We start from the raw sequence: 23,751 nt of genomic DNA on the forward strand, positions 1-23,751 counted from the left end.
AGCATAAGTAATTGCTGAACTATGTCATAATTAATCTGAAAACAAAAATAATGAAAAGTTTATTGAATATTAGAAAGAAAAGTAGATAAAAATATTTGGTAATGTTGATTTTTAGAGATCTTCAATTTAGAATTCATAAAAGCAATTTGGAAGATTTAGATGAGTTTTAAATTAACTTTGATTTCATATTTATAAAACCAGTTAAAACTCGGGATAAAAAGTAAAAAATAAATGACAAAATATGATAAGCGTGTAACTGTACAAGAGGGACTATAATTTTCTTGCATTGGTGCTGGACTCGCCAGGACGACAGCTGACAATTTTTTCATATCAAAATGGTTGGAAAATTTATGGCCCCTTTGTATTGAAGCGTGCATGATATTTAATATACTAGAAAAGGGGTAAATATTCTTGAGAATAAAAAAAATAATTTTAATGATAGATAATTAAAGATTTGTGAGGGGAAACTTTTATAATAGAATATGAAGCAAAAAATGGGTAAAATTTACACAAACTTTAAAAAAAAATCTGACATGGTTCATAGTGTCGAGAAATATAAATTAACTTCTTATTGAGCAATACGTCATGCACAAGAATATTTACCCCTGTTAATTATACGTATGTAGCTAATACGAGAACAGGTACATTCAGTTTCAAAGTTATCATAGCTGGTTTAGGTGCAGATACAATTTTGTGGCATCTTGTAGGCAGGTACTTAAAACTATTAAGAGGGGGGGGGGGGGGGGGGGGAGTTTTGACACATTTGTGTAAACCGTGTGTCTGTGTACAGGCTTTATCTTTGGACTTAGAGGATAGGTTATTAGGGATCAAATCATTTTTATATGATACATTTTCCCAAGTTATAAGATTTTTTGGATAGGCCTCCAGGTTCATATATTATAAATTTATCATACAAGAATGATTTTATCCCTAATAACCTATCCTCTCATCCAAAAGATAAAGCCTATACACACGGTTTACGCAAATGTGTCAAAACCTCCCCCACTCTTGGGTTAAAAATACACACACACAATCACAGCCATTCAATTATAAGGCTAATCAACGCACACTCACACACAAACAAAAAATAAACTTTCATTCTTTTAAAACCAACCGAAAAATTTAAAAAGTCAAATCGACCTTGCTTATTTGTTGTTTTGGCTGCTCATAGTCAGTTTCCGGTCCGGGTAGTCATCAGTGGGGTGAGGGGGGGGGGGCGTGGGCTTATGGTGGGGGCTCTGGAGGGGGGCGTTGGAGGGGAGGAAGGCTGGTGAAACTTGGATGGGAGGAGAGGAAGGCAGCTACATGGGTGGGATTTTGCCAGAGGTCCATAGGAGTAAGATTTGTAGGATTATTTGGGCATGAAAAGAGGTGCTGGACTGTTTCTGGGGTAGGATTAACAGGACAGGATGGGCAGTTGGGGGTAAGAGAAGCGTTGATGGAATGGAGGTAGCTTTGGAGTTTAGGACAATAGTTGGATCTTAATTGGGAGAGGATGGTTCTGTAGTGCCTGGGGAGTTGGATTTCGGAGGGGTTGATGTCAGGGGGAGCTTGATTAAGGACAGGATTAGGGGGGTAAGAATTTATGGCTTGGGTGACAGCTGAGGTGTGGAGTCTGGAGATTGTGGATTTGTAGTTTGTGGGAAGGAGGGTGTTGTCGGGGGAAAGAAAAGGTTGGAGAGTAGGAAGGAACATGGATTGAAGGGTGGATTTTTTGCTTATTTAAAAATGTTTAAAGAAAAACAATATGTTACCACAAAATTGAATGAGCAAAAAGCAGATATAAAGCATCAAAAATATGATCCATATCAAAAAGACAGAGCATGGAAGATAAAAAAATATACATCAGTATCAAAAACTTTTTTTTGCAGATGACAAAATACAAAAATATACTGGATACAAAATTATAATACAAAAAATTAAGGTACTATGGTATTTACAATGTTTAAACATATTATTTCAACTGAACTAGGTTCAGTGATATAAATATTATCAGCTTGATAAGCATAGGTTTGATTTATATCCCCTGAAAAAAATAACCATGAAAAGTATCAGATTTAATTCAAGAAGTTTTATGATTGAAATAAAAACATTAGAATAGTTTTGGATTAAGGAAGCTAGTTTTTTTCCAAGAAGGGGAAAAAAGAACAAAGGTTTTCAGTAGGTAGTCTTAATTTTATTCATTTTTTAACTCCTCCCACATATTTTTCGTTCCCCCCCCCCCCCCAATACTGTTTTCAGGAATGTTTATTTATTCATTTCCCCCCACTCTCAAATACCCCCCCCCCCCCCAGCAGGGGATCCCATGCAGAATATAAACCCATGAATGAATGACCCTCTTTCCATCTAAGTAAAAAATAATAATCATTGATACTTTCCATGGGATAGTTGTTAAGAAATCAAGCATCAACATGAAATTAAATATGAGAAATACAATCAAATAAAATGATTGTATGGTGAATGTATCATAGAAAAATATTAGTCTATGTATCCTCATAGAGAGAGTAGATCGTTCATACTCTTGCTAATCTGCCCATGGCTCCTTGTCAGATACCTAAAACAATGGAAGAAAGGTAATGGAATATATCATGTTGCAAACGAATATGAATTAGAATAAATAGGCGCTTTTTGAATACTTCCTAAAACATGTCAAACCATAACCTAATTAACAGTGGAACTTTTATATTTGAAAACTTGTTGCACAATCTCATATCATTAAAAAGTACTTAAAATAACATTGAAGACAGGTGCTTTGAAATAAATGTAACTATCAATAAAAAATACTATTAAGACTTTAGTGTAATTGTACATCCATGCTTATACTTTAACTCCTTTTTAAATACTTAAATTTTTAAGTAAAAAACAATACCTTGGGTTTGATGGGGAGAAAACTAGATGGTTCCAACTCTTAGTTCTCTGCCGTGTATTTTCATCAATCAAAGCCAGCATTCTCTTCTCTCCTATCAATATAATTTTAAAATCTCTGCTCTGAGTAATTTAGGACCGCTTAATAAGCAAGATGAATTAGCTTATTCAAAGTAATGATCTTTTAATAAGTCTACATCCAAAACTAAATTATAAGCTTCTGATATTTAAACACAAAAAAACTTTTAACTAACGAAATGTTTATACAATTATTAGTTACATTCAATAATGTAAGTTTAAATCGTTATCAATCTTTAGAATTATAAATATTTTATCACCTGCTGGTGGCTTTGTAGATCGCCTCTTGGCTGCACTGAGACTCACAGCTGATTGCGACTGCAACAAAAAAAAAGATTATTAGAAAATTTAAGATTCTTATTTCATTTTCGCGGGAAGTGTCAATAATACAAATTGATTTTTTTCAATATGTGGTAGAAAAGCAGCCATGTTGGAAAGGTATATTTTTATCTCATCAACATTAAATAAATTAAATTGTACCTTTCTATTGTTGATCATCATGTTTCCGTCCAAGATGACGGTGTTTCTGTTTCTATTTTCATCCTGCGCCAGTATTCTGGCTCCAGATTTGCCCTTCGCCCGCAGCTTCTTCACTCCTCCACTTTGAAGCTTCATCTGAAATAAAGGAAATAATACAAATAAGCCCCCGGGTGTATATTCTGCAAATTTGACCCTGCTAAAGGAGGGGGGGGGGGGGAAATATGTGGGGGGTTTTTATACTGGTGAGTTCTATGGAGAACAAGGACTTGTGCTTCTTTAAAAATAAACGAAGAAACCTGGGCTACAAACCATAACAAGTTTTTTTTATAATATCCAATTTAAGTAATGAAAGAAGGTAGGTATGTAAAGTTTGAAAATTGACAAGAATATGTTTATTTATTACATTAGTGAATTAAACATCATATGACATCAATTTGTCCTTCGTTATATATAACAAGAATAACACTTACCAAGGCAGAATGGCTGAGGCTAGACTTGATTGCAGGTGAAGTTCTTGTTATCCTTGAGTTTGGACTAACTTTACTGTTCTTCTTAAATATTCCTTTTCTAAAATATATCAATGATTAAAAGTTATTTGATAACAAAATCAACTAGTTATCTTATGAATTGAAAAAGTTTGTTTTATAGACGAGAGGAAACTATATTATATTAGTCATTTAAAGCTAATTCAAAATTAAGAAGGTAGAAAAGAGCGAAATGACCCTTCATATTAACACGTATTATAATGACTTAAAATAATAACCATTTCACATTTTGAGATAATAAATTGCTTGTAAAGAAATCCTACCTTAAAGGACTGTTGATAGTGGTAGCAGATAGCAACCTGGGAGTTGAACCTGGAGCCCCAGCAGGCCCTGTGGCCCCTAAACTCCGACTCAGAGACCTAGGATAATATGAATTAGATTCATTTTGATTATTTGTGCCTCCAGATAATATTAACCATAAAATATCCTATCAAAAAGAAACAAAACCTAACTTAAAAAAAAATAAAGAAACAAGAAACAATCCTACCTTGGCAGCGCAGCTGTGCTCATCTTCTTGCTTAACCTGCTGCGGTTAGGTGTGGTTGTGGTCACTGGAGTTGAGGGCTTCACTTGGGCTAAGTCGGTTCTAAAAGAAAAAAAGTTGTGATTCTGCTCAAAGTGAATAAGTGATTACAAGATAATTGCAGGCAGTGTGTAATAGTAGAGACCCACTAGTAATAATATATCAGGGGCAACAGGTGTATAATCATTTCCTATCTAGCTGGTCTATAGTCTTAGTAATATAAGAGACCCCCTTGTAATAATATATCAGGGGCAACAAGAGCAGGGTTTCGGATCCGCATTGATTAAATGCGGATCCGGATCCGGATCCTCAAAATTTGGTCAGTGCGGATCCGGATCCGGATGCGGATCCGGATCCTACTGGATCCGGATCCGGATCTTTTACAATAAAAATAAAATCACCAAATTTTTCAAAAAAATTTTATTCTTTAATTCGAAGTCAAAAATACTTTTAATTTTCAAGTCTGAACCTAAACCTTAAAGATTGGCTCTCATCAAGAGAATGTCTGAGATTTTATATAAATTTAGGTAGATTTTTCCATTTTTTTCGCATTTTTTGGAGTCTAAGGATCCGGATCCGCATTTTTTTGCGGATCCGGATCCGGATCCTTGGACTCAAAAATATGCGGATCCTTGCGGATCCGGATCCAGATCCGGATCCGAAACCCTGAACAAGAGTATTATTATTACCTATCTAGCTGGTCTATAGTCTTAGTAATAATAGAGACCCACTAGTAATAAAATATCAGGGGCAACCGGTGTATAATTATTACCTATCTAGCTGGTCTATAGTATTAGTAATAGTAGAGACCCACTAGTAATAAAATATCAGGGGCAACAAGAGTATAATTATTACCTATCTAGCTGGTCTATAGTATTAGTAATAGTAGAGACCCACTAGTAATAATATATCAGGGGCAACCGGTGTATAATTATTACTTATCTAGCTGGTCTATAGTCTTAGTAATAGTAGAGATCCACTAGTAACAATATATCAGGAGCAACAAGTGTAGAATTATTACTTATCTAGCTGGTCTATAGTCTTAGTAATAGTAGAGATCCACTAGTAATAATATATCAGGAGCAACAAGAGTATTATTATTACCTATCTAGCTGGTCTATAGTCTTAGTAATAGTAGAGACCCACTAGTAATAATATATAAGGAGCAACAAGTGTAGAATTATTACTTATCTAGCTGGTCTATAGTCTTAGTAATAGTAGAGATCCACTAGTAACAATATATCAGGAGCAACAAGTGTAGAATTATTACTTATCTAGCTGGTCTATAGTCTATAGTCTATAGTCTATAGTAGAGATCCACTAGTAATAATATATCAGGAGCAACAAGAGTATTATTATTACCTATCTAGCTGGTCTATAGTCTTAGTAATAGTAGAGACCCACTAGTAATAATATATAAGGAGCAACAAGTGTAGAATTATTACTTATCTAGCTGGTCTATAGTCTTAGTAATAGTAGAGATCCACTAGTAACAATATATCAGGAGCAACAAGTGTAGAATTATTACTTATCTAGCTGGTCTATAGTCTTAGTAATAGTAGAGATCCACTAGTAATAATATATCAGGAGCAACAAGTGTAGAATTATTACCTATCTAGCTGGTCTATAGTCTTAGTAATAGTAGAGACCCACTAGTAATAATATATAAGGAGCAACAAGTGTAGAATTATTACTTATCTAGCTGGTCTATAGTCTTAGTAATAGTAGAGATCCACTAGTAACAATATATCAGGAGCAACAAGTGTAGAATTATTACTTATCTAGCTGGTCTATAGTCTTAGTAATAGTAGAGATCCACTAGTAATAATATATCAGGAGCAACAAGAGTATTATTATTACCTATCTAGCTGGTCTATAGTCTTAGTAATAGTAGAGACCCACTAGTAATAATATATAAGGAGCAACAAGTGTAGAATTATTACTTATCTAGCTGGTCTATAGTCTTAGTAATAGTAGAGATCCACTAGTAACAATATATCAGGAGCAACAAGTGTAGAATTATTACTTATCTAGCTGGTCTATAGTCTTAGTAATAGTAGAGATCCACTAGTAATAATATATCAGGAGCAACAAGAGTATTATTATTACCTATCTAGCTGGTCTATAGTCTTAGTAATAGTAGAGACCCACTAGTAATAATATATAAGGAGCAACAAGTGTAGAATTATTACTTATCTAGCTGGTCTATAGTCTTAGTAATAGTAGAGATCCACTAGTAACAATATATCAGGAGCAACAAGTGTAGAATTATTACTTATCTAGCTGGTCTATAGTCTTAGTAATAGTAGAGATCCACTAGTAATAATATATCAGGAGCAACAAGAGTATTATTATTACCTATCTAGCTGGTCTATAGTCTTAGTAATAGTAGAGACCCACTAGTAATAATATATAAGGAGCAACAAGTGTAGAATTATTACTTATCTAGCTGGTCTATAGTCTTAGTAATAGTAGAGATCCACTAGTAACAATATATCAGGAGCAACAAGTGTAGAATTATTACTTATCTAGCTGGTCTATAGTCTTAGTAATAGTAGAGATCCACTAGTAATAATATATCAGGAGCAACAAGTGTAGAATTATTACCTATCTAGCTGGTCTATAGTCTTAGTAATAGTAGAGACCCACTGTCTCTTGGTATGTTCATCAGGGGCAACAAGTGTATGTGAACTAGAATCATCCTCTTCGGCTTGACTACTCCAGTAAACACGGAAAGCATTCTTATCTAAAATTAAGATTTTATAGGAAAAAGAAAAATAACTCGCGTAGCTATTATTTTATTGTCAGTCTTATAAAGGGGGGGGGGGGGGCGAAAGTGACACTTTTTGAAACCAAAACTAAAAGTCAACAGAGGAACTCAACTAAAAAAAGAGTTACAGGTCTGAGATTTTGCATGGCAGTTGCTTTATAGGGGTAAAATATGGAACTGTGAAGAAACAGCGGCGCAACCGCCGAAAACCGCCGTTTCCCGCCGAAATTTGTTTTGCCTTTTCTCGGCGGTTGCGACGCCGTTTCTTCAAAGTTCCATATTGTACCCCTATAAAGCAACTGCCATGCAAAATGTCAGACCTGTAACTCTTTTTTTAGTTGAGTTCCTTTGACTTTTAGTTTTGGTTTCAAAAAGTGTCACTTTCGCCCCCCCCTCCCCCTTTGGAGGAAAAAGCTTAAAATGCACTATTTTAATTTTAGTTTTCAATCTTTCCAAGCTATTAAATAAAAAAGTTGCTGACCTTAAGAAAAATCAGTGAAGTTAACTATTAGTTTAAAAGTAACTAAGGGGTGTATATTATGCATGGGATCCTCCGCTAAATGGGAGGAGGGGAAGGGATGGAATAAAAAAATATATGTATGAGGTGGGAAAAAAAGTATGTTGGAAAGGAGGAAAATGAATAAAATTTTCCCTTTTACCCCCTTCGTTGGGAAAAAAAACTGAAATATTTTGCAGCAGGGGAAAAATAATAAATCTTGTGCAGAATACACACCCCTGAAGTAACTGGAGGACAGTTAAACTTACTATGTGACTGGTTTGTGAATGCTCTGTGAAAAGATCCAGGTTTAACAGCCTCTCCGTCAGCGATATCCTGACAACCTAGGCATGGCAGGGGGATGGGATCTCGGTACACCTGAAAAATAAAAAATTGAGTTTATATCTTTCATTATCAAGTAACAAGAGGCTGCGCCTCAAGCATCTAGGTGGCTTTGCATTAAAAGGGACAGAGAGGGGACAGAAATGTGGCCTAAAAATGAAGGAGAAAACACTCAACCCCCTCAAACAGTGCAGACCTTTGGAGAAAATTTACTATGTAGTAATTTGTATAATCTCAAAGATCGAGAATTACTTAGCAACAATTTACTTTAGCCTTTATGTGTTGGGTTCCACTTACCTGAATAATCCTCCCAATGCCAGGTCTGGTCACGCATCTCCCTAATACTAGAACTGTGTCCATCAAACTAACATAAACCTGACAAAAAACAGGTTATCAGAAATTCATAAATATTTCTTTTTTTAAAGTTAGGTAGGTATTACTATTCATTTATTTTACAAAAAGAAAAGGCCTTGAATAGTTTTAGTTTAATTTTACCTTCGTTCCTCTAGAATTCCTGAGGACACCAGACAAAATTTCCTCCGAGGCTGTGGCGACGGCCATGGGCAAGGTGGAGGTTAGGAACTCCATCTTGGCAATACTGGCCTTGCACCTGGACTGGGCCATAGCCTTGTCCACTCGTTGGATTGTCTAAATAATATCAAGTAAATAAAAAGATTATTTAAGGATGAACTATAACGAAGCCAATCAAGTTTTTAAATATTTGAAAGCATCAAGCTCAACGTCAACAGAGATTAAAATACAGAAAATTTAAGAGTTTACATAAACTGAGAGTATAAGCACTAGGGTTGGGCCGGATACTTTTTTTGCCGGATACCGGATATCCGGCTGGTTTCAAACGCCGGATATCCGGTAACCGGCCGGATATCCGGCAAACGCCGGATATCCGGCAAATATCCGGTTATCCGGCCAAATTACCAGATATTAAAGTAGTAAAAAAAAAATTTCTTCAGAAATCTTATTTAAATTTACATAAAGTTAAACTTATTCAGAAAAAATGTTCTTCTAGCTTCAATAATAAGAAAATTATAGCCATTTAAGATTTTAAAAAGCAGAGATTTTTGGTGAAAAGTATCAAAAATTATAGAGCCGGATATCCGGCCGGATAGTTTCAATATCCGGTATCCGGCCGGATATTGAAAATGGCCGGATATCCGGCCGGATATCCGGTCACACCGGATATCCGGCCCAACCCTAATAAGCACATTCACTCCTTGTGCTGAAATTCATTCCTGTATATTTATAAAAATCGGTACTAAGATTTCCTTTTAATTAGTTTCTTTCCTAAATCAGGCTACAAAGATATAGTGAATTATTTCAATGGAAGTCTTATATTCCAATAAATAATTTCTAAGTTTAGTTTACCTTTTCAAGAATAGAAATAGCTTGATTGAGAAGTTGAATATCATCAGTATCATCACTAAACTTTATCACTTGTTTCAGCAGCAGTGGGTACTTTACTAGTCTGGATCTGGGTACATCTAAAATAAAATCTTGATTAAGGAATATAAACTAATGCATCTTTATAGGTATATTAATTGTGTTTTTTCAATAGTGTTGCAGTCCCTCTTTAATCCATCCATTAAACGAACATATGGTTTTTACTCAGGTTTTATGCAAAATTTCTGAGGGGAATTCTTAAAACAACTTTTGCCCCACTAAAATTTTAGTGAGGCAAAATTATCCCCTCTAAATTTTTAGTTGGCCTCACTGATTTTAGTGGGGCAAAAGTTTTTTAAGAATTCACATCAGGTTTCTTTTATAAGTATTCTTTTTAAATTAAAGTTTACTAAACATAAGAAAGCTTATACAGTCGGCTGCTTAACTTTCAGGTGCCTTTTTAATGCTCTATCATAATTGTATTTTAAATGTGTTGTGATCATAGATGAAATTATGTTTGTACTTGTGTATTTTCAAACATCAAAGGTTCCTATGTAGTTTAAAAGGTATTTCTGTCCGCGTAAGTACTTTGATGAATGTTTACCTAGATATGACCACAGATCGAGTTTTCTTGAGAATGGAGATTCAATACATCTTTGTAGGAAATCACTGAACGCCTTATCAGATTCCTTCTTTGAATCGAGAAATTCTTTTGCCTAAAATTATTATTTTCAATATTGAAATTTTTTTATGGTTTTTTTTCTCAAAGTAGGTTGTTAAGCATAAAAACCCATTCCCCTCTCCTGATTTTTAAGTTTTTTTAAGATATGGAAAATTATTGTTTGGTTAGGTTTTATTGGGTACCGCAGACATCGGCCCCGCAGAGTTAGGGCACCCCGTAGGAGTTAGGCAAAGGAAAGAAACTACCCCTCTCCTTATTTTTATTTTTTTTGTGAGGGGGAGGTGGGAATTACAGTGCTTTTTTATCATTAACTTATTTGAAAATGTGTTAGGACTCAATAGGTACTTTCTTTATGAAGCGAAGATGTTCTAAACGTTTTAATAATCAACTTTTTGGTTCTCACCTGTAAAAGATTTGAGCAATAGGTAACGTAGGGCCTGTCCAAAGTCTTGGCCCAGTTAAGAACAACGTGACCAATTTCAAACCAAAAACCATCTCTGCATTGGACCTTTTTCAAACCCTAAAATTGATATTTAAACTTTTAAATATGTTTTGAATCCTATGCATCGATAACCAGTTAGGATTTAATTGTAAAAACTCTTTATGTGTAGAAAGAACGATTTTTCTTGTTAATAAAATGTTTTCATTTTAAGACTTTCATAGCAAAAATAACATTCATTGACAGTTGTTTTTATAATTTATATTAGTTTGTAAATAAACAATAGTTTGTTATTGTATAACCATAGAAAACCAAACGGAACTCAAATCCTATTTATAAAGTAGCTGCAGAGATAAAACACAACTTATTTTAATTTTACCTGGTGTAAACTTTTATGTAATGGTGTGAGAGCATTAAGATGACCAAAAACTAGCTGTTCATCCTCTGGCTTTATAAGGTTGAGGTGAATCATACTGTCCGCATATGTTCGTCGCACCAGGTTCAGGTCATCAACCAAATCATCCTCGCCGTTGTAGATCTCGTAAACGGCTTCTTGTAATTTAATTTCCTATGGTTAAAATATATTCTTATAACAATGAATGACAAATAAGCTTTAAAAAAATCTTGTAGTTAAGTAAATGGTAATGGATCTTCTATTCTGATATTAGAAAAATAAAATCTAACAACTGAATCAGAAAAGAAGAGGGGAAAAAAACATTTATACAATACATTACAGACTAGCTATTGCGCCTTGACCATTTAAGGATTACTTCAAGGGGCAGAAAGACCAAAAAATAATAAAAACCATCCGAAGACTTGAATCTAAAAAATAAATAGGAGCCTAAAACCATCCCAGGATCTATGTGAAGTTTCAATTTAGTTCTCAAGCGGTTCTTAAGCTAAACTACAGACAAAAAAACTTACTATTTTATATAATAGGATAAGAAATATTTAGCCACTACAATTAAGTATGACACTTACCTTTTGTGACAGTTTATGGCATTGGTCTTTATATACAGTGCTCCAATATCTGGTTGGTCTGGATTTTGTGGGGGTTGGAGCGGGTACTTTGTATGGGGTTAGTTGACTTGTGGAAGATTTTCTTGATAGATTAACTGATGACCGCCGGAATGGAGAGTTCGGCCATATTGAATCCTGTTAAAAAGTATGTTAAGGTAGGTATTTAGAAAATAAATGTAAATAAGATGAATATTTTGTATCTTAAGAAATTTTGAATAATTGGCAACTGCAATGAGGGGTAACTAAACAATACCTGTAATGAAACTGAGCCTGGCGAAACTCTACCAGATTTTTGGCCATCGTCGCAGGACGGCGGCTCCTGCATCACACTGGCCGACCTCGCGAGGCTGGCTGTGGATGGGGTGCGCAGTGAGCTGACCGGAGAGTTTAACCTCGCCGAGCTCAAGGACTTTGAAAGGGCAGAGCCCATTCTGCCGAAAGGTGTAGCCAAAACAGAAGCCAATGAAGTGACCCTAAACATAATTAATTGGAAAAATAAATTTATTACACTTTATGAAATAATCTTAAAAAGCAAACCAATATTAGGAACATTGAATGTATTGATAGTTTATGTTTATTTTTAGGGTGTTTTGTATTACATGAGGCAAAAACGTATTTAAATTCAACAATCTTTCTAAATGATAAATTCACTGAGTGAAAAAGTCTCGGATACTTCTTAGTTATTATTATATCTTAATATGCTGCATAGATACTGTAGAATAAAATTAGTATTTGAAAGTCAAACTGTTTATACATTTTTTTCATGTGTTAGTGTTTAATTTTGGGGGGTTAACGTACAGACTACATTCATAACATTTAATTATAAAGAAGCTACGTGAAAAGAATTTCACCTGGGCATTTTCTTTTTCTTTGGTTCTGGATTTTCTTCCATTTCAAGTGAGCAGACTGAAATGCTGTCGGGGTCTTGAACTCCATTTCCCGCATTTCGACGTTTACGTTTGCGCTGAAATAAAAAAGGCAATGTAAATTTTTCTTATGCCAGGAAAAGGATTTTTACAGTAAAACAGACATTATTCATAATATGTAAAAAACTGAGATTTTAATTTATTATTAACATTACAACCTTGTTGGCTCATAAATAAATTAATCTTTCAACCTAGCAATTTAAGCTTTTCAATAGCAATGTTTTCAACTTTTATAGTTGTGGAAAAAAGTGATAATTTGTCTGAAATTAAGTATTTTAAGCAAAAGTTGAGAATGATTTACCAATGTAAAATTTCTGAGTGTTCTTGTTGGAGGTTGCATAAAACTATCCTTATCCTCTTCCAACAACAGACTCTCATCCAGACCGTTTTCTTCCATTTTTATAAAAAAAAATATATATATCTGTAAGAAAATCACATTTTAGGTTGTAAATTCATTTAAATGTATCAGAGTTCATAGTATGATGTTGCTGGTATCGAACCATTTCTCAAAACTAAGAAAATAGAATGCTAACAAACGAACAGTTGAACAATAATACATGTTATTGGTTATGACTTAAGTTAAGTCTAAAATAGCCTGAAAAAGCCAAGACCACATAACTTAGAGGAAGTGTCATTAGCCTAAAAAAGGTTTGATCTAAGCAAAAGTTTACCTTGAACTATATAAGATACATTTATTTCTTAGTAAAAATATCTTATAAACGAAAAGGTATTGACTTAGAAAAGAGATTAAAAATCCAAATTTCTTAATCAGAAATAAAGTTTTTGGCTACAACCGCCTCCTCTTTGTACAACAACATTTGTTCTTCTGAGTAGTCTTTCTCTGCAATCTTGGCTTCAATTTCCTCAGCTTTGCGTAGACAATCATCAACGTCAGCCTGTGTTACAGTGGGTTCGAGTCCCAGTTCAGCTTCTTCTGACATAATGTATTGCAGCTTGGCCGCTTTGTTGCGTAAAAATTGTGGTTGTTGAGCCTAAAATGTAAAATTATTGTTTATTTTTGACACTTCAAGACATTTATGTAGATATATAATAGAGGGGGGAAGGGGAAATGTAGCTAAATCTAAATGTCAATGTAAATGATTCCGTAGTTATGGAGTAACTGAATTAATACAAATACAATTGTTGAAAATGAACTGACCTCTAGTTCTCTTCTGAACTTGGAGAGTCTGTGTTTCTTTAATTCTTCACACCAAATATCTGTCAGCCTTTCAATGCTTGCCTTTCGACTTATTTCAACCTTAACAGTTATACAAGTATTTTCTGAGTTTAGTTTGTATACCTAGTGTACCATTTATACAAGAAGATTAAAATAACAATTTTTAATATTCTTTTAGTAAAATGATTTCTATATTAAAAATAAATTATGAAATGGTGCTTTATTTTCAATTTGATAATAAAGCAAAATATTGAATTTTGTAAAAAAAAAATATATCAAATAAGATACTTACATGACAATATTTAGGAACTGGTTTATAAAAAAGATTTAATTTTTCAAGGATCCACTCGTACTTCTTATAATCTTGTTGTCTTAATAGCTCTTTAAAAAATAAAAGATTTTTATTAAATTGCTTAGGTAATTGTTATTAAGCTAAGGGGAAAGAGACAAATTAACAGCCTGTTTAGTGTTTAAATTAAAAAATACATTAACAATTAAATACTACATCAAATGAAAATGTATGTGTGTCTTCAAAGCGCCCCCCCCCCCCTCTCCAACATAAAAGGCACGGTCCGACTCTTAAAAACTAAGAGTTAAAAAGATCAATCCTTTTCATTACAAAACATAATAAGTTAATCTGGACCTATTTTTAAAGATAGTTACCCAACTTATTTTGAAGAAAAACTTACCTAGATGTTTACGTCTACGAGCAATGGTATATGTGAGACTATTCTTCATGGGTTGATTCTTGTAAGGCCATTGTTGAATTAAGCTATGCTGATAATTTCTAATCTTGACAGTGTCAATGGCAATTTTAACTTCCAGAGAGTTCATATCCAACTTATGCTGCTGAACATTTGACACTGACGAAAATAAGTCATTCAATATTTATTATTTAGTTTTTAAATAATAAAGTTGATGTTTAGGGATGAAGAAATATAACAATCTTCACCATTTCTGTCCAAAAATAACCTCCAAATTAACCAATCATGATTTTAACTATTTTAATGAAAACCTAGTATATCTACCAAAAAATTCCCAACATCACTTGTTCACATTCGTGTCTAGTCCCCTTAAGTAATGACTTGGATAATCAGACATAAAACGTGATTTTTTTAGCTTATCGATATGAATGAATTTATTTTCCTACGGTTTTTTTCAACTTGTTCATAACATCTCTCTTACGGGCATACTCTAAACTTAATATTCTTTTCACTTCTTCGCTAGCAGTTTCAATTTCCTGTAATTGATAAATATTTGATTATTTACTGGAGTCTTCGCGTCTAAAATTTCTTGTGTAGATTCTTCTGATTTTACAATTTTTGAGTGCAACATTTTACATTTAAAAACAGGGGTGTATATTCTGCACAAGATTTATTTGATTTCACCGACTAAAAATTTTTTATTCCCCCCCCCCCTCCTAGTTTTTTCTCACCAAGTGGGGGAAAAATGGAAAAATATTTAAAGAACTCTTTATTTTATTTATCTTATCCCTCCTAACACACATTTTTTTAGTTTTTTTTTCACCGAAGAGGGGGGAATGGAAAAAATGTTTTCAGTTTTCTTAATTTTTACATTTTTCCCTCCAACCACTTATTCCCCCCCCCCCCCCTGAGCAGGGGATTCCATGTAGAATATACAACCCTGTTTAAAATATATGTAACTATGTTGATAAATTCTTAGATATTTACCGGACCCGTGAAAAAGTGCACTACAATTCGTTTAGTCCATTTGTCCGGTCGTCCAATGTTTCTAAGCTCCACTACTAATGGATGTTCGAACTATACATTGATTTAAAATGTAGATTTTTATATATATATATTCAATATTTTTCAAGTTTTTTTTTACCTTTGAACCTTCGAGCTCAACTGGTGGTTGGGTGAGATCAACTTTACCAAAATGTTCTAGACCTGCCAAGTCTCCAGAAATGGAAGGGTTACAAGTCTCTATTCTCTGGTAAACAAAATTAAATCAGTTGGACAATTTCACAAAACAAATGTTAAAGCCTCACTGATGTACTTACATTTATGTTCAAGATGAAATAAAAATTTTTCTGGCATCGTAACATAAGCAGCTTTCCGCGGATATAAAATGTACAATTTTAAGCACTTACCTTCGACATCTCGGGGCTAAAAAAACGTATTTAAATCTTATAATTGTACAATTTTATATTCGTGGAAAACTGGATATAATACAATGCTAGGCCTAGACATAGTTTTTTTTCGTATGGATGAGAACCGGTTCTAATCCACCGGATATTAATCGGTTTCGAATGAAGATATATTAATTTTAAATTCAACTTGATCAATGCCTGAGGTTTATTCCATTGCATCAAAATTGGATGCTGAACATCTGAAACTCCTTCTACTCTTTTTTCAATTGTTCTTGAAACCTAAAAACATACATAGGTAGAAATATATATCTACTAGGGATGGGAATCCGTCGAATTTTTGGGCCGGATTCGGATTCCGGATTCTGAAGGAATCCGTCAAAAAAAGTGACGGATTCTTGCGGATTCCGGATTCTTATTTTCGGCGGATTCCGGATTCGGATTCCGGATTCTAGCAGTATTTTAAAAGGCCGTCCGTCACAGAGGGATAGCTTTTTTCGTTAATTTATCACTATGTTACTTGGTTGAAGCCTTGATTTGTTTAAAGTGTTGACTTCCAGCATAACTAAAACATTTACATCACATTAGTAATTATTAAAGGGGGGGAAGGTGGTGTGTTGGGGGGGTCCTTGGGTGGTCTTTGCCTTCAAAAAAAGGGAGTTGTAAGACTCAAGACGGTAATTTTAGCCTACCAATTTAGAATCAGGAATCCGCTATAAAAAACGGATTCCGGATCCGGATTCGGATTCCAAAATTGGCCGAAAATTGGGCGGATTCCGGATTCGGATTCCCATCACTAATATCTACACTAAAATATACAGTTTTCAGTCAATATTCCTCAATAGTATTCAAATTACAATATTGCAGGGTGAATATTTTGAAAGCAGAGTTGAATTTCTTTCACCTCATCCATCTCTATTTCCTTCCATAGTTTATTTTTAAAAATACAAATTATTTCCTCATTTTGAATTTCTAACCCCCCCCCCCCCCTCCTCCTAGCCTTCCCCATGTGTAGGGAGGGGGATAATTATGGATAATATACGCCCCTGCATTTTTTTTAATGAAAAAGAAGTCATGGAAAAATAAGATTCACTAGATATACCAGTAAAATTATTTTTAACATAAACAGACTAGACTAATACTAAAGAAAATAATATGAGAAACGGCAGCGTAAATATCATAAAAATTTACCTTTCCAAGAATAACAGCTGATTTGTCATCTGGTTGAGCAAGTTTGAATTTCTGTTTACGTCGTAATAATCTCTGTGTTGTACTCAAATATCCTAAAAAAATATAGAAATTAAAAATTATAAAATGTCAATAACACAAAAGAGCGGTTTTGATTTTAGTAGTTTTATTTTATTTAATTCTTAATATTATTGCTAAGTTGTTGCTGCGCTACCTGTGAACAAAGTCATCCCTTTTTTTATAGAATTCTTTGGGATTTGAACAAAAACGAATATTTTTTTCCGTTATCAATTTTCTATCATAAAGCACTCACTGAAATTAGAATTTAATTGGTGGGCTTGGCCAAATATTCGCCCCAGGGTAGAATACATCACTGACATAATGATGTCTGAAATACAAATCAACAAGTTATTAATCGTCATTTAAATATTTTTTGTAGTCTAAATAATAATTTCTAACTTTTTAATATTAAGTAAAATCAAAAGTTATGTTTTAAAATACAAAAATATATGATTATTAGTTACATAAATCGGTACATTTAGATTTTTCTATAATGCCCAAAATTGGAAGACTAACACAAGTTTATGTTAGCAATGGATATAAATCATAATAAGTCAGATATAAATCTGTCAATAATAAAATAATTTTCAAGTTCTAGATTACAAAATTGTTTTATCAAAAATATACAAGGGGGGGGGAAGTTTGTACACTTATAGGAAATGAAATTCAGTACCAAAGTTTGGGAGGGACGTATGGGCTTGTTTTTAAAGTTATCAACCTAATTCTTTTTGTAGGCTCTCTTATATGACTTGATATACACGGAAAACTTTGAAAATTGAATTTCGGTACTTTCCTTCTAGGGGCTTGTGGAGCAAAAGACCCCCCAAAACACTAAAAATATGAGTTCTGACCTTATTTTTAAAGATATCGACCTGATTTTTTCTTTATAATACTTTTTTAACATACCCGAATCAACGAACCATTACAGATTTCATTTTGGGACTTTCCTTCTAGGGGCTTGTGGAGCAAGAGACCCCCAAAACACAAAAATATGAGTACTGGGCTTATTTTTGAAGATATCAACCTGCTTTTTTTATATAAAAATAATATTTAAACATAACCGAATCTACGAACCATTACAGATTTCATTTTGGGACTTTTCTTCTAGGGGCGTGTGGAGCAAGAGACCCCCAAAACTCATAAAAATATGAGTTGTGGGCTTCTCTTTTAAGATATCAACCTTATTTTTTTATATAAGTTTGGGAGGGACGTATGGGCTTGTTTTTAAAGTTATCAACCTAATTCTTTTTGTAGGCTCTCTTATATGACTTGATATACACGGAAAACTTTGAAAATTGAATTTTGGTACTTTCCTTCTAGGGGCTTGTGGAGCAAAAGACCCCCCAAAACACTAAAAATATGAGTTCTGACCTTATTTTTAAAGATATCGACCTGATTTTTTTTTTATAATACTTTTTTAACATACCCGAATCAACGAACCATTACAGATTTCATTTTGGGACTTTCCTCTTAGGGGCTTTTGGAGCAAGAGACCCCCAAAACACAAAAATATGAGTACTGGGCTTATTTTTGAAGATATCAACCTGCTTTTTTTTATATAAAAATAATATTTAAACATAACCGAATCTACGAACCATTACAGATTTCATTTTGGGACTTTTCTTCTAGGGGCGTGTGGAGCAAGAGACCCCCAAAAATCATAAAAATATGAGTTGTGGGCTTCTCTTTTAAGATATCAACCTTATTTTTTTTATATAATAAAAAAATACTATTATAACATAACCGAATCTACGAACCATTACAGATTTCATTTTTGGACTTTCCTTCTACGGGCTTGTGGAGCAAAAGACCCCAAAAACACTAAAAATATGAGTTCTGAGCTTATTTTCAAATATATCAACCTGATTTTTTTAGGAACACTTTTTTTAACATAGCCGAACTAAGAAACCATTACAGATTTCATTTTGGGACTTTCCTTCTAGAAGCTAGTGGGGCAAAAGACCCCCAAAAAATATTTTTAGAGATATTGAGCTGATTTTTTTTATGAAAACTTTTTTCACATGTTTGTTCACCTCCAAAACAAAATAAATTGAGTTCTCAGGTTATCTTAAAAAATAAGCTCAGAACTCATATTTTTAGTGTTTTGGGGGTCTTTTGCTCCACAAGCCCCTAGAAGGAAAGTCCCAAAATGAAATCCTTAATGGTTTCTTAGTTCGGTTATGTTAAAAATTATTATTTTAAAAAGATCAGGTTGATATCTTTAAAAATAAGCTCAGAACTCATATTTTTAGTGGTTTTGGAATCTTTGCTCCACTAGCCCCTAGAAGGAAAGTCCCAAAATGAAATCTGTAATGTTTTCTTAATTTGGTTATGTTAAAACAGTATTATTTTTTAAAAAATCAGGTTGATATCTTAAAAAATAAGCTCAGAACTCATATTTTTAGTGTTTTTGGGGTCTTTTGCTCCACAAGCCCGTAGAAGGAAAGTCCCAAAATGAAATCTGTAATGGTTCGTAGATTCGGTTTTGTTAAAATAGTATTTTTATATAAAAAGTCAGGTTGATATCTTAAAAAAGAAGCCCAGTACTCATATTTTTATGATTTTTGGGGGTCTCTTGCTCCACAAGCCCCTAGAAGGAAAGTCCCAAAATGAAATCTGTAATGGTTCGTAGATTCGGTTATGTTTAAATATTATTTTTATGTAAAAAAAGCAGGTTGATATCTTCAAAAATAAGCCCAGTACTCATATTTTTGTGTTTTTGGGGTCTCTTGCTCCACAAGCCCCTAGAAGGAAAGTCCCAAAATGAAATCTGCAATGGTTCGTTAATTCGGTTATGTTAAAAAAGTATTATAAAAAAAATCAGGTCGATATCTTTAAATTTAAGCCCAGTACTCATATTTTTGTGTTTTGGGGGTCTCTTGCTCCACAAGCCCCTAGAAGGAAAGTCCCAAAATGAAATCTGTAATGGTTCGTTGATTCGGGTATGTTAAAAAAGTATTATAAAGAAAAAATCAGGTCGATATCTTTAAAAATAAGGTCAGAACTCATATTTTTAGTGTTTTGGGGGGTCTTTTTGCTCCACAAGCCCCTAGAAGGAAAGTACCAAAATTCAATTTTCAAAGTTTTCCGTGTATATCAAGTCATATAAGAGAGCCTACAAAAAGAATTAGGTTGATAACTTTAAAAACAAGCCCATACGTCCCTCCCAAACTTTGGTACTGAATTTCATTTCCTATAAGTGTACAAACTTCCCCCCCCCTTAGTTTAAGCGTATTTGTTACGTAGGTACTAAGTTGATTAAATGGGTACAATTTACAATTCGTTTAACATAAGATATTTTTTAATTAAATCAAAAATGGAGAAAGGCTAATTTTACTTTTAATTTAATAGGCACTAAACGGATAATTGTAAAATATATCTTGTATTTTCAGCGTTTCTATCTAATATTAAGTCGTAATTTACATCTTGATTCCCTATGAATCAAATTATCCGTCAAATAAATTGTACAAAAAAATAAACTAATCAATCTCGACTACAAAGAGGGCTATTATTGTTGTCTTAGGCAGCGTTAGAGCCTAGGTTGCTAACAGCCTGGGCAAACAACATTTTCTTAGGAGGACTAACTCCCAATTCTGCCACAGCTTGTTCCCTCTCTCTAGGGCTGGTAGCTTCCTTGACACCAGAGAGCTGGTGGCAGGTTCTGCAGGCTGCCATATATTTGTCAGCTCCACCAATAACTTCCAGGGAATCTTCATTCGAAGTTCGTTTAGTATAGGCTGCCTCGCCAAAGCAATTCATACACACGGCACTAAAAAAAAATGTTTAGTTCAGTATTTTAAGTTTTCCGTCAAAAGATATAAAAGTAAAATAATTCATTGAACTGCATATTGCTAACATAATACTTACTTGAGCTTGGTAACATTTTCAGCCAATGGCACAAGATTCATGATATTCTGGAAGGGCTTGCGTTGATAGGTACCATCCAAAGCAGCAATAAGCACAACCTTACCAATGTTAGCCATATCTTCAGCCCAAGCTACATCAGGGAAAAACTGACCCTCATCAATACCAATGACATCATAGGTTTTGGCAGTTTCAGTAAGTTCGGTCAGACTTGTAGCGGCTACAGCAGGTAGCGTTTGACGGTCATGAGTGGCGATACCATACTCGTCGTAACGAACATCCTTGGCGTATTTCACGATGAGAACATCGTATTTGGCCACCTGGAAACGCTTCAAGCGACGAATGAGTTCGGTGGATTTACCAGAAAACATGGGTCCAAGGATCAATTGGATTTTACCTGAGAAAAAAACAATCATATTATATTTAACTTTAAAAAAACTCTAGTGTTTTTAAGTACATGAGAAGCAAATGAAAAATAGTCATAAAAAAGAAAATTTGGAGAGTTAAAAATAAAATGAACATACATTGTATTTTATATCAATAATTGTCTAAACAAATAGAAAAAATTACACAAGACAAACTGTCAAAATCATTTAAGTCAAAATTTTACCTTTTTGGTAATTCTTAGGATGAATTTCAATATCCAAAAGATCCTTCATTTTTTCGTAATATATCAAATTTCTCACGTAAAAAATAAACCAATAAAACAAAAGAATTTCACAGTTGGTATTTTAAAATCTCGCCCCTGAACAGGGCTCCCAGATTTGAAAATGGGCCTGCACCACTAGGAGCTCCAAAATGCACCCTTTTACATATAAAATGCACCACCTTTTGTAAATTTGTGGGGAGGGGAAAGGAAAAAGGGAAGGGGGAAAGTTAAAAGGGGGAGGGGTGAGGGGGATTTCAGCTCCGCTTAATTCTACATTCTCTGATGGCAAGGAAGGGGAAGTGGAGAGAAAGAGGGAAGTTAATTGTTGTTGATGATATTGAGAAGGTTCTGTGTATGTACTTGTATCATATATCTACCCCTTACCCCTAAAGGAGGCTAGGAGGGAAAATTTTTTCATGGAATTTGGCCCCTAACTTAACAACCGTCACACTGAAAAATGCTTTTTAACACGGTTTTGTCAGTTTTTTTTTAAATGCACCACCTTTTCCATTATTTTTCAAAAATGCACTACTTTTTAAAGGGGTGCATTTAAATTTTTGTTTAGCACTACCACAGTTTTCAAATGCACTACCTTTTGTAAAAAGTAGTGCCCAAATGCACTACTCTGGGAGCCCTGCCCCTGAATAAAAGTTTAGTGTACACAGATTGAATATTCACAGCTGTTTATCAAGAGTTACAGAGCGGAATCAATCTGTTTACAAAAGGTAAATACAGCGGCAATTTAAAAATTGGCTCGCTGCACAGTGGGCCAGAATGGCCCAAAACGGTTCAAAATTCAATAACTCGAAAACTATTGGTTTTACAGAAAAAATTGTAAAATATGAAATGTCTATCTATGCAAAAACTATAAGTTTGCTTATTTGTGTATACTCAGTTTTGGGGGAATTTTCGCGGATTTTTTTTCAATTACTACTAAACTTCATTTTACAGTTTCAACACCAAAAGAACAATTTCATATTTTTAAATTTTAAGCAACTTTGCTTTTATGTACAATTAACCTCTGACCATTCCTTCATGTGGATTTTGTGAATTTTTCGCGGATTTTTAAATAAAATGCTACTAAACTTCATTTTACAGTTTTATCAAGAAAAGACAAATTTTATAATTTCAAATTTTAAGCAACTTTGCTTTTATGTACAATTCACCTCTGACCCCTCCTTCATGTGGTTTAGGTGTATTTTTTGCGGATTTTTCAATAAGTCACTATTAAACTTTGTCTGACAGTTTCAACACCAAAAGAACAATTTCATATTTTTAAATTTTAAGCAACTTTGCTTTTATGTACAATTAACCTCTGACCCCTCCTTCATGTTTTTTTTAAAATTTTTTTGGGATTTTTCAATAAGTCACTACTAAACTTCATTTTACAGTTTCAACACTAAAAGAACAATTTCATATTTTTAAATTTTAAGCAACTTTGCTCTTATGTACAATTCACCTCTGACCCCTCCTTCATGTGGTTTTGGTGTATTTTTCGCGGTTTTTTTAACCTACAGAACTTCATTTCACAATTATTGGTTGAAACGTTTGAACACTCAACTCAATGAAACAACTAATCAACATTAACTAAAGCCCCCTACAGTTGAAAAGCAAAGGAATAAGAAAACATTTTTATAAAACTTTGGGGACTTGTGTAATAAACACATTGTCCCCTCTCTCTCTGGAAAAAGCATTATAGTAGTTAGGGAGGGAGGGGACATTGGGCTGTTTATAACTTTAGTCCCCAAAGTCTTATAATAACTTTTTCTTATTCGTTGACTTGACAACTTTGGGGACTTACTATTAAATTTTCATTGTTAAGTTTGAAAGTTGAGTGTACAAACGTTTCAACCAATAAGTGTAATCTACAGAAGGGGTAATTTTGTGTATCATCATAGGATGTACATCAAATTATTGGTTATTGTCTTATCCCTTTTGACCTTTGAATAGTAGTATAGCTACGCATAAGCAATAATTGTTAAAGGCTAAGCTTTTCTATAATTCCGGTCGTTTTAACTGTTTGTCCATTCATAACGTACAGCTCTTTTTAATAATTTAGACAAGTTATTATTGTCCTATTGATTTCAAACTTTTTTTATAATAATTCCAACATTAGGGTACTATCTAAGAATCTTAGTA

At 33.7% G+C, this 23,751-nt stretch overlaps 3 protein-coding genes across 8 annotated transcripts; all 3 read right to left on the reverse strand.

Moving 5' to 3' along the window:
* Positions 1-34: 34 nt before the first annotated feature.
* LOC145313304 (rho guanine nucleotide exchange factor 3-like) lies at positions 35-12,991 on the reverse strand. 5 transcript variants are annotated; one of them, XM_080152635.1, is made up of 22 exons: positions 12,866-12,991; positions 12,490-12,602; positions 11,892-12,111; positions 11,600-11,773; positions 10,998-11,186; positions 10,583-10,699; positions 10,102-10,213; positions 9,483-9,598; positions 8,595-8,747; positions 8,397-8,474; positions 8,027-8,135; positions 7,099-7,237; positions 4,456-4,554; positions 4,232-4,327; positions 3,894-3,990; positions 3,424-3,558; positions 3,204-3,261; positions 2,870-2,960; positions 2,378-2,554; positions 1,755-2,025; positions 604-668; positions 35-390 (listed from the first exon to the last, which is right to left on the reverse strand). In XM_080152635.1, exons 1-19 carry the CDS (start codon positions 12,959-12,961, stop codon positions 2,494-2,496), a joined length of 2,253 nt encoding a protein of 750 aa, XP_080008761.1. In that variant the 5' UTR covers positions 12,962-12,991; the 3' UTR covers positions 35-390; positions 604-668; positions 1,755-2,025; positions 2,378-2,493. The 5 variants fall into 5 exon arrangements, with proteins under 5 accessions (XP_080008761.1, XP_080008764.1, XP_080008762.1 ...); XM_080152638.1 differs by having other exon boundaries at positions 35-410; positions 1,755-2,554; XM_080152636.1 differs by having other exon boundaries at positions 604-700; positions 1,755-2,554.
* bonsai (28S ribosomal protein S15, mitochondrial) lies at positions 12,985-17,473 on the reverse strand. The gene is made up of 9 exons (XM_080152641.1): positions 17,353-17,473; positions 17,043-17,134; positions 16,053-16,133; positions 15,590-15,694; positions 14,888-14,981; positions 14,431-14,604; positions 14,034-14,122; positions 13,724-13,822; positions 12,985-13,556 (listed from the first exon to the last, which is right to left on the reverse strand). Exons 1-9 carry the CDS (start codon positions 17,459-17,461, stop codon positions 13,329-13,331), a joined length of 1,071 nt encoding a protein of 356 aa, XP_080008767.1. The 5' UTR covers positions 17,462-17,473; the 3' UTR covers positions 12,985-13,328.
* LOC145313308 (thymidine kinase, cytosolic-like) lies at positions 17,427-22,345 on the reverse strand. Of its 2 annotated transcripts, XM_080152643.1 has the most exons (4): positions 22,249-22,345; positions 21,574-21,704; positions 20,967-21,360; positions 17,427-20,868 (listed from the first exon to the last, which is right to left on the reverse strand). In XM_080152643.1, the coding sequence occupies exons 2-4, from the start codon at positions 21,620-21,622 to the stop codon at positions 20,619-20,621; spliced, it is 693 nt and encodes a 230-aa protein (XP_080008769.1). In that variant the 5' UTR covers positions 21,623-21,704; positions 22,249-22,345; the 3' UTR covers positions 17,427-20,618. The 2 variants fall into 2 exon arrangements, with proteins under 2 accessions (XP_080008769.1, XP_080008768.1); XM_080152642.1 differs by lacking the exon at positions 22,249-22,345 and having other exon boundaries at positions 21,574-21,713.
* Positions 22,346-23,751: the final 1,406 nt, after the last annotated feature.

Source organism: Acartia tonsa, chromosome 3 (assembly GCF_053477335.1).
Source record: "Acartia tonsa isolate MP-2025a chromosome 3, ASM5347733v1, whole genome shotgun sequence".
In the NCBI taxonomy this organism is placed as follows: domain Eukaryota; kingdom Metazoa; phylum Arthropoda; class Copepoda; order Calanoida; family Acartiidae; genus Acartia; species Acartia tonsa.

What these genes read in the sequence shown, in the direction of transcription:
- LOC145313304 (XM_080152635.1), bottom strand. Translation starts at nt 12,961, where the DNA reads ATGGAAGAAAACGGTCTGGATGAGAGTCTGTTGTTGGAAGAGGATAAG. An exon ending in GCCATAAACTGTCACAAAAG is followed by an intron (nt 11,187 to 11,599) that starts GTAAGTGTCATA and finishes TTTTAACCATAG; the next exon opens with GAAATTAAATTACAAGAAGC. An exon ending in AGCACAGCTGCGCTGCCAAG is followed by an intron (nt 4,328 to 4,455) that starts GTAGGATTGTTT and finishes ATATTATCCTAG; the next exon opens with GTCTCTGAGTCGGAGTTTAG.
- bonsai (XM_080152641.1), bottom strand. Translation starts at nt 17,461, where the DNA reads ATGACGATTAATAACTTGTTGATTTGTATTTCAGACATCATTATGTCA. An exon ending in CAAGTTGAAAAAAACCGTAG is followed by an intron (nt 14,605 to 14,887) that starts GAAAATAAATTC and finishes TATTTTCGTCAG; the next exon opens with TGTCAAATGTTCAGCAGCAT. An exon ending in TCGTAGACGTAAACATCTAG is followed by an intron (nt 14,123 to 14,430) that starts GTAAGTTTTTCT and finishes TATTTTTTAAAG; the next exon opens with AGCTATTAAGACAACAAGAT.
- LOC145313308 (XM_080152643.1), bottom strand. Translation starts at nt 21,622, where the DNA reads ATGAAGGATCTTTTGGATATTGAAATTCATCCTAAGAATTACCAAAAA. An exon ending in TCCTAAGAATTACCAAAAAG is followed by an intron (nt 21,361 to 21,573) that starts GTAAAATTTTGA and finishes TTTTTTTCTCAG; the next exon opens with GTAAAATCCAATTGATCCTT. An exon ending in GAAAATGTTACCAAGCTCAA is followed by an intron (nt 20,869 to 20,966) that starts GTAAGTATTATG and finishes ATTTTTTTTTAG; the next exon opens with TGCCGTGTGTATGAATTGCT.